Source organism: Adiantum capillus-veneris, chromosome 19 (assembly GCF_014529385.1).
Source record: "Adiantum capillus-veneris isolate H3 chromosome 19, ASM1452938v2, whole genome shotgun sequence".
Taxonomy (NCBI): Eukaryota; Viridiplantae; Streptophyta; class Polypodiopsida; order Polypodiales; family Pteridaceae; genus Adiantum; species Adiantum capillus-veneris.
In genome coordinates, this window is record NC_140949.1 from 34085034 (window position 1) to 34095119 (window position 10086).

Genomic DNA, 10086 nt, shown 5'->3' on the forward strand with positions numbered 1-10086 from the left:
TCGGGTTGTGTCTAGCCATGTTTAGCCTTGGGTTTTGACTCTGTTCCATGGCCATTAGGCTTTTGTTGCAGGCTGGGGGTATTTTTCCCAGCCTTGCTAATGTTTTTCCCATGGCTTCTGATGGTACTTTCCCTATTTAGGTTCTGAGGGTGGCCGACTTGGTGGTGAGGCAAGAGCGCTAGGGGAGGTACTGTGTGCGCAGGCTCTGGGGAGCACAGTGCACCCCTAGGGGGCAGGCTCTAGGAGGGGCAGTGGGCAGACGACGAGTTTGCACTCGAAGGTTGCTTTCTGTGTGAGAAGCAATAAGTGATGATTTGTGTATGAGTTTTGTAGAGTTTGCTATTGTCTTTGTGTTTTGTAGGGACCCCATCTTTGAGATCTGAGCAAGGAGGCTTCGCCTACGCTCGAGGATTCTAGAAACAGAATTTGAGACGGGTTTGTAGAGCAGTTGTGCTTTGAAAGCAAACTGGAAGAGCACTATGTTAGAGTTTAGGCATCTCTGTCGATTTGTCTAGTCGATCCCAATTTCTCCCAGGGATGGGTGTTAGGGAGTGAGGGCTGTTTTGTGGCTGTGCCCAGCCACAGTGAGGTATGATTCTCATGTCAAGTTGTGTCTAGCCATGCTAGCCATGGGTTTTGACTTTGTTCCATGGCCATTAGGCTCTTGTTGCAAGCTGGGGGTATTTTCCCAGCCTTGCTAATATTTTTCCCATGGCTTCTGATGGTACTTTCCCTATTTAGGTTCTAAGGGTGGCCCACCTGGTGGTGAGGGCAAGAGCGCTAGGGGAGGTACTCTGTGTGAGGCTCTGGGGAGCACAGGACACCCCTAGGAGGGGCAGTGGGCAGAGGGTGTATGCAGCCCTATTGTTTTTCCCTTTCAGCCCAGCGTTTTTCTCTCCCAGCCAGAGGGCAGCACTCACCCCTAGCGTTTTTTGGTGGGCAGCAGTTGCAGAGCTCAGTGATCATCTCTACGGTGCAGTATCATCTGAGGGAAGCCTATCATTGGCCCTTGTGACCATGCAGTGGCAGGTTTCCTTGATCGAGATTTAGATCCACATCTAGATCTAGCCAGGAGGAGATGCACCAGATCTATGCTCTCAGAGCATGCTGGAGGTGATGTCCATGTGGAGACTTTGTCAGTGGTCTTGTGTGCAGGAGCAATTGGCAATAGCAATAGCAGTCACAGTCGCAGTTGTGTGCACCTCGGGTCTATCCAGTTTGCATGTCAGTTCTATGTCGGACCACCCTTGGTCACTTGTATGAGCAGGTCAGTTGGTCTCGTGTGCAGTAGTAGTTGGCAGTGTCTGTAGCAGTCGCAGTTGTGTGCACCTCGGGTCTAAGGATGCCGATGTGTAAGGTGCAGCGGAATGAATGTTTGAACTTTGCTCAAGATGAGTTCTCCGAATTGTGCTCAAGGTTCCTTTTCGTTCTTGTGGAAGGGAGAGCCTTCCGTTCTTAATGAGAGAGTGCAATGATCACAAAGTGAATGGACACTGTGCGTGCAAGTGTATGAGACTGAGAGATAGAGAGAGAAGAGAGATACGACACCGGAGACGTTGTAAAACCCTCCTCCGAAGGCCCCACTCTCGTCGGCGAGAGTGGTCTACTTACGATTGCACAAATTGGTACAAACTGTATGCATGAGACTGATGCAAGTCTAGGCTATGTCAGTGATGACGAAGGGGATGGCGAAGCCGATCTAAGGGCTGAAATTTGCAAGTGTGTATCTGCTGTCCAAAAACGCTTAAGGCTGAAATCTGCTGCAAATCCAAAAACGCTGGTTTTGAGGCTGATTTCTGCTGATTTTTGTCGCTGAAATTCTGCAGGTTCTTTAGGGCTGAATCCGATGTTGCTTCATTGCTGAAAAATCTGGGCTCCAAAACGCTAGGGCTGCAATCTGGAAACGCTAGGTCCTGGGAACTTCTGCTGATGAACTTCTTGATAGGAAACGCTAGCTGACTGAGGTTGATGAGGGCGATGAACATCTGATGCAAAAACGCTAGGGAAGGAAGTCTTTTGCTTGGAGGAGAAACCGCCACCAAGGTCTTGCTGAGAAGTTACCTGTTGAGCACTGGTGCTCCTGCTGCCTCTTCTGCCAAATAGTGCTAATCTAGGTTTGCTTATATACAAACTTACTCAATTTGCCCTACCTACTTTCCAACAAAAGTCACTTAAAAATAATAAGTGAAAAATGTCAAAAATAGGGAAAATAGGTCAAATACACCGGAAAATTCCCCTGAAGGATTTTGATGGATTCTGATAGGAATGCTTATGATCATGCTGTGTGCAACCAGAGGATATGCATCTACACTAAGTGTCTGGGCATGCACGGTCTACGAATAGACTCACAAAAGTGCCAGATCACTTCTAAATTTAGATTGACTGGACTGACTGAACCCTTGTCGTGCTGTAGCTTGTCCACGGACACATGGGGTTGGATGTGTCACGTGACATCCCCTCCTTTTCAAAGTGAGGTACTCGTACCGAATAGTATGGCGTCGAGGGAGATCGCAAATAGCATCCGGAATCCTGGAAGGGACTCTTCGTTGGCCCACTCTGATGTGTGGGTCGTGCGGTACTTGAACTTCACAAAGGTCTGCAATGCTTGCTTCTTTGGGCTGCGCTGAATGCGACACAAAGTCTTCTGTGGTTTCTTCGATTCTTCAACTTCGTCTAGAGTCGGGCTTCTTCCATCTTCAAGAATCTCCATGGCTGAAAATTCATGAAACCACTTCCAACACAAAAACATGAACATACTTATTCCATGTAAAGTGATTGGAAAAAATCTTGTCTGTCTCAAAGACTGTGCATGCAATGTAGATGAACAAAGAGACGGAGTGCCAAACCGTTCACCACACACACGCAAACAATGAGATCGAATCTTGTCTTGCTGATCTAAAGCAATCAACTGTGGCAATAACAGAAATGCCCATGCTTGGTGCTCATACTTTCATGTGCTCGTTCTACAACTGTGTCGTGCCAAGGAAGAGACATGGAATGTGACTTCCTTGAATACATACTTTTCAGCTTTTCACGAACAATCCGCATACCTTCGTGCTTATTCATGAGTGAAACGTGCTCAACGTATAATATGTCATGCCTAGTAAAAGGGATCACATAAAGACGCTGATTAAAATACAGGAAACGATCACGAATGAAACACTCCAACAATGCGTGCGTACTAATCATGCGAACACATAATACTTCCTGTGAGGGTTCTTTGAACCTAGGCTCGAGAGCCAAGATCGAGTCTTGGTGATTGATCGTCTCTGCAATGAGGTCAGCTTCACTAGAGAAAGCATCAACTAACACATCATCCTTGTTGTGAACAATCAGATCTTCTTCATGCAACTCATCATGCTTGTGAGAAATCACATCTTGATCATGCAAATCATCATGCTTGTGAGAATCACATCTTGATCATGCAAATCATCATGCTCATCATTATCATCCAAAGCATCATTCTTATCATCATGCAAATCATTGTCATTCAAATCCCGTGTGTCATGCTTCGGAGAAGAAGAGACTGAGAGAGTCTCCTTTTCCCGAATCTCTTGCATCTGTGTTTGAACTTGAGAAAAGAGTCGCAAGAATTCTTTCATGTGTTGGTCGCTCTTTTCTTTGATGGCTTTATTCTCGCGATCAAATTCTGCTTGTCTTGCTATGTTCTCTGCTTGTCTTTCGTGCGCTCACGATCCAAGTTGGCTTGTTGTTCTTTGGCTTACAAGCGTGCTTGCTCGCGCTCACGCACTATGGCTGCCATTCTTTCTTGGTGTTTTCGCTCCATTTTTGCTTTTCTTTCTGCTCTTCTTTTTGCGTGTCTGCGATCCATTTCTGCTTTGCTTTCTGCATTTTTTGCTTCGCGTTGAAACATCTGCTTCAACTCCTCCATAGGAGTTAGTGCAATCCTTGACGTAGATGGGGAAGGGGGAGGGTCGGAAAAACCTCTTGGTGGGGAAAATTCTTCTTCGCCTCTCTCATGCTCATCACCTCCAAGCGAAGTATCCATTCCGCTTCGAGTGATGACCATTCTGAAGTCGTGGGTTCTTGTGGTCTTGGGTTCTTAAGTTCACAAGGAACTTGGGTTCTTGGGGTTCTTGAGGGTCTTCTTTTGCTTGCAATTTGTGTTTGAGAAGGATCTTCTCTTCACCCGAGTTTTACTCTTTTTCGTGGGTGCACCCCTTGGCGGCCTTGCGCTCACACCAAGGTTGCTTTTTCCCACCTCACGTCGATTGGCCGGCCGCTAAGTGCACGGTCTGCTCTCAATGAGTGAAAAGAGGCACAAGGGGAGGCTGGACAAGCCCTTCTTTCCTGGGATTCCTGTCACTCTTCAAAAACACTATTAGGAATCGACACGCCCAAGTGAACTTGGGTTCGTGCGACTGCAACAAGCAAAAAAAATCTTGTTATTCTTGTGGTTCTTTCCGTGAGTGATACAGAACACTGCCAAAGCTCTGATACCAATGTAGGGTGCAGCGGAATGAATGTTTGAACTTTGCTCAAGATGAGTGCTCCGAACTGTGCTCAAGGTTCCTTTTCGTTCTGATGGAAGGGAGAGCCTTCCGTTCTTAATGAGAGAGTGCAATGATCATAACAAAGTGAATGGACACTGTGCGTGCAAGTGTATGAAATTGAGAGATAGAGAGAGAAGAGAGATACGACACTAGAGACGTTGTAAAACCCTCCTCCGAAGGCCCCGCTCTCTTCGGCGAGAGTGGTCTACTTACGATTGCACAAACTAGTACAAACTGCATGCATGAGACTGATGCAAGTCTAGGCTATGTCGGTGATGACGACGGGGATGGCGAAGCCGATCTAAGGGCTGAAATCTGCTGCAAATTCAAAAACACTGGTTTTGAGGCTGATTTCTGCTGATCTTTGTCGTTGAAATGTTGCAGGTCTTAGGGCTGAAAACTGATGTTCTTTAGGGCTGAAACTGCAGGTTCTTTAGGGCTGAATCCGATGTTGCTTCATTGCTGAAAAATTTGGGCTCCAAAACGCTAGGGTTGCAATTTGGAAAACGCTAGGTGCTGGGAACTTCTGCTGATGAACTTCTTGATAGGAAACGCTAGCTGACTGAGGTTGATGAGGGCGATGAACATCTGATGCAAAAACGCTAGGGAAGGAAGTCTTTTGCTTGGAGGAGAAACTGCCACCAAGGTCTTGCTGAGAAGTTTCCTGTTGAGCACTGGTGCTTCTGCTGCCTCTTCTGCCAAATAGTGCTAATCTAGGTTTGGTTATATACAAACAAACTCAATTTGCCCTCCCTACTTTCCAACAAAAGTCACTTAAAAATAATAAGTGAAAAATGTCAAAAATAGGGAAAATAGGTCAAATACACCGGAAAATTCCCCTGAAGGATTTTGATGGATTCTGATGGGAATGCTTATGATCATGCTGTGTGCAACCAGAGGATATGCATCTACACTAAGTGTCTGGGCATGCACGGTCTACGAATAGACTCACAAAAGTGCCAGATCACTTCTAAATCTAGATTGGCTAGACTGATTGAACCCTGGTCGTGCTGTAGCTTGTCCACGGACACATAGGGTTGGATGTGTCACGTGACACGATGAGCGTCAAGGAACCATTGCCTGAGGTAACAACCAGCAAGAGGAAAATACATATCAAGGTGCTGATGTGCACAAGGGATCCGAGGAATAGGACAATCGGGCTATGAAGAACAAAAGCCACAAAAAGGAAACGTGCTCTCTCTCTTCTGAATGATAGTAAAGACATCTATCTGTTCCCCATCATATTCACTTGACTATACCACTTCTATTTCTTATATAGTATCTAAACTCTTTACTGAGATAAATCTGGAGATAAAGATGTTTGACAATTACACTGGACGGAGAGATATCACGAAGGCTCTCTTCATCATATAATTTGAGGTAAGCACCCCATACTACTATAGAGTGCTTAATTTCTTATGCATTCACTCATAAAACTTGTAAAAAAATATATAACAAACATCAAAGAGAGAGTAGAGAGACATGCAAGATGTTGTTCGTGCACATGCATAAAATCTACTACAACATAAACTTTCAACATGAATACAAGAGAGATATTCAACCCATCCTTCTTGTAGAGTAATAGTCCAACTTCTCTGTTGCATCCTCAGCCCATCCTTCACATAGAGTAGTCGTTCATCTTCGTGGTTGCATCCACGGCTCTCACTTTCAGCCCATCCTTCACATAGAGTAGTCGTTCATCTTCGTGGTTGCAACCATGACGGGAGGGAGTGCTCGTGGCTTCAAGAGAAGGCTGATTTTTTCAGATTTTTAGGTTTGCTGTTGTAAAAACAGCAAGGTAGAGAGAGATATGGCTTTTTTGGCGAACTTTTTGTGTCAGTTACATTTCGAGATTGTTTATGTTACGGGAAAGAAGAATTTGGTGGTAGACATGTTATCTCGAAAGCCATAGGTGTCGGCCATCTCGACGATACATCACTAGAACTTTGAAGAAATGCCCTGATTTTGTAGACATCTTTGATCGAATAAAGAGTAAGGAGACAGTTGTTGGTTATGCTATGAAGGAAGATTATTTGATGAGAAAGACCATGTTGTGTGTAGCTAAGGATTTGAGGAAAAAGTTGTTGATGGAGTGCCATAATCCTCCTTTTGTTGGGCACAGAGGCATTGACAATACCTTGAAAGGGGTGGAAAAGTATTTTAGCTGCTCTCAACTAAAGAAGGACGTGGATGAATTTGTACGCACTTGTTTCCTTTGTCTTGGTCAAGTTTGATAGACATAAAGTCCCAAGACTTGCACCCTTTACCTATTCGAGAGTGACTTTGGGAAAGTATAGCAATGGATTTTATCTTCGATCTTTTCTTTAGAAGACTTAGAGCGGGCATGAAGGAATTTGGATAGTCATGGATAGATTCAGCAAGCACACTCACTTTATATTACGTCCTCATTTCATCCACAAACAGATGGGCAATCGGAGATAGCCAACTCGATGGTTTTGGACTTGTTGAAGTCCTTCATCTTTGATCATAGGACTCAATGGGAGAAGTATTTGCCTCTGGTGGAGTTTGCTTACAACAACACTATTCACACAATCTACGGGGAAGGTGCCATTTGAGATTGTTGAGGGTGCTAGAAAGGTTCGCTGATCCTGAGCACCAAGGACAAGATTTTTGAAGCGGATCAGTACACTAGATACCGCTTCCACCAAGGTAAGGGAGGCTTTGCAGAAGTCCCAAGCACAACATAAGAAGGCAACCGACATGACTTGAGAATGATTGGATGCTACTCTGGTTTGAAAATCGAAAGCGGAGGAAGGGTAAGAAGAGGCTTTTCCCAAAGCTTAGTATGCGATACTATGGGCCCTTCCATGTACAAGAAAAGATAAATGATGTATCCTTTCGACTGAAGTTGCCAGACGCTTGGAAGATTTACAATGCATTCCATGTGCGTTTATTGAGACCTTTCAAAGGTGAAGTGCCAGAGGGCAGGGAGACAAACGAGCAACTTGGAAGAGATTCTTGATCTAGAATAGGTCCTAGCACATAAGGAGAGGAAATTGAAAGTTAAGCTTGTCCATCGATAGTTGGTCAAGTTTAGGAACTATCCGGCTCTTGATGCCAAGTGGATGGTGAAGGAGGATTGAGTAGATTCTCCTCAGATACTAGAGCTTTACCTTAAGGCTTTTGGTTAAGCACTGACTATTTTGAAAGTTACCAATGAATCAACAGGTTGAATCTGGTGCGGTACGGACTGCACAAGAGGGGAGCCACTCCAATCCTTTGTCACAAGTCACCTCGATGGGAATAAAGTCACCAATTTCTCTCTGAGATTTTAGGGATATTGACAGGTTGACAGTGTTCTACCATATGACTTTATGAAAGATGTACATTGAAATGGGAATTCCTAAATTGAACTTGCTACATGTGCTCTCTCATGTGTGTATTGTTGGAGTATTCAGCGGTATTATGAGTAGAGCCGGAAGCATAAAAAGTGGATTGCATGAGAATTTTGCCGGTAATAGCAGTGGGAACAAGAGGATAAATAGAATCTAGATAAGCATGAAGTGTCTCCAAATCAATCTGGTCACGTGTCCGTATGTTCTTGATATGCCAAATGCACATCTTTTTGTTGCGTGAACTCTTTCTATCTTATGCTTTTGTTTAGTAGTAGGCTTTATTATGGTGAGTCTGCCTTGCATCTCGGGAATAATGACAAGAACTCAACATGCAGTCCTTTGTGTTAATGTGTGCTCATATATGGGCGTGTCGTTTGTGCATAGTTGTGTTGGGAGATATATTGATACCTAGTTCTACAAACACTAAGGCTCACAAATTATATTAATGGGGATGTCATAATGAGTCTATGCCTTGCACTTTCCTTTAAGGGTGAATCTGGGTGCATCTTGAATTCATTTAGGTATATGTCATAATGAGTCTATGCTATACATGATGGAGGTGGTGGTTAATGTAACATTTTCTCTTATGAGATGTTTTATGAAAAACTGTCAGACTGCATTTAATGCATTACTAGTCTGAAGTTTCAAAACATGATTGAATGTGTGACACACCTTGTCATAAACTGATTCTGTTTCGTGTTGCTTATCAGCTCTTGAAGAATGGCGCAGGAAGAAGCTGGAAGAAGCAAAAAGGCGCTCAGAGGCTATGAAAGCTAAGCAAGATGAGTACTTATCGTGACAAGCTCTATGTAGATCCTCCTGCCACCTAGATATGGAATGATCCAGCTTGAGAGGTGCTTTCACAGAAGTGAGACTCAAAAGCTCTTACCAGGGACAATTGGTTGCTGCTGGCATTGTTTAATGCATTGACTAAAGATGCTCAAATTTTCCAGAAAAACAAATGGGGCATGTTTATGAATTGTCAATGGTGGCTTCAAGGCAGAATAAGGAAGGTTGCATCCGCTCGAACAAGTGCGATTCATGGGACATTTTTTATTAGAGATTGAAAATGGGTTGAGGAGTTGAACAGATTCGGCGCATGTGAAACGATGATGTACTGCGACAAGAAAGAGAGACATGCCTTGTTGCATGTGTGGTTATGTAGTATGTGAAATGGGCAGCGACCTTAGAATTTGTGAAGCAGTACAAGTTATAATATCTGATAAAAGATCCTTAGCAAGGTTAAAATCATGGGATTTTCCTGTATATTTAACAGTTGCACGATCTACAATGTGTCATCAAGCATGGTTGTAACTCCGAGGGTCTAACTACTGGCATTCAATATATATTCACGTCTGCATAGCTAAGTGTAAACTAAGCCATGCATGATACCCAGTAAATAATTAAGCTAGATAGCTCTTGTTAATGTGAATCAGTGCTTTCTGCTGACCAAAAACATTTTACCAATCAATGGAAAAATGGACAAAGCTTAAGCTCTCTTGATCCTTTTAGTGTTTTTATTATTACAGAAAAATGTGTTGGCGAGGAAACTTCTCTTTTAGCCTTGAAGAAAGGAAAGGCTGGGTTTTTTTGCGGTTGAAGTTGCTTGTGAACAGCATTGTGCAAATAGAGAATTGACTTTGGATTGACTTATTGTGCAGGTCCAGCCAATGATTACAGGACCAATTCATCTACTTTAGGACTGGCTTCAAAGGATTTGTGTAAGTTTTGTATGAGCCCAACACTTCTAAGCCTAGAAGAGATTTGGGATGATGTATTGATTAGTAGCTAACTCTTTTGTTGACCACATGGGTAATATTTTGTTTGTGAATTCTCCTCGTTTGGTCTTAAGATTGAGAAAAACTTTCAAACAGTGTGTTCAAGCGATGTTCGGCAATTTTCTGACTGACTCATCTGATTGATCTGTATCAATATGAAAAGCCCGCCAAATTCCACAGTTCTCTGCTAGCATACACGAATCAAGATGTCTGTTTTGTCATTGCCTCTTCCTCATTGGTGATGTTATTCATTTCTTTTGAGCAGTTTCAAGTCTATACAGATGTTGGAAAGGCGAGGAGCAGCACCTGTTGAGCATGCTGTGCAAGGTTTAACTCTTGCTGTAATTAGCTGAATAACATGCTCTCGGTTGCAGGAAAATGTTACCATTTGTTGAATTTTGTGTCCCCATTAATTGCCAGAATTTTGTAACTGGTAGT

At 43.5% G+C, this 10086-nt stretch overlaps 1 protein-coding gene across 1 annotated transcript in view; it reads left to right on the forward strand.

Annotated features, from left to right (window-relative positions):
* Positions 1-9317, forward strand: part of LOC147433810 (uncharacterized) — a 36440-nt gene extending 27123 nt beyond the window's left edge. Inside the window, exon 4 of the mRNA XM_086490415.1 lies at positions 8581-9317. Coding sequence (XP_086346541.1) covers positions 8581-8669 — 89 coding nt within the window. The 3' untranslated portion in view covers positions 8670-9317. The remainder of the gene's footprint in view (positions 1-8580) is intronic.
* The last annotated feature ends 769 nt before the right edge of the window (positions 9318-10086 follow it).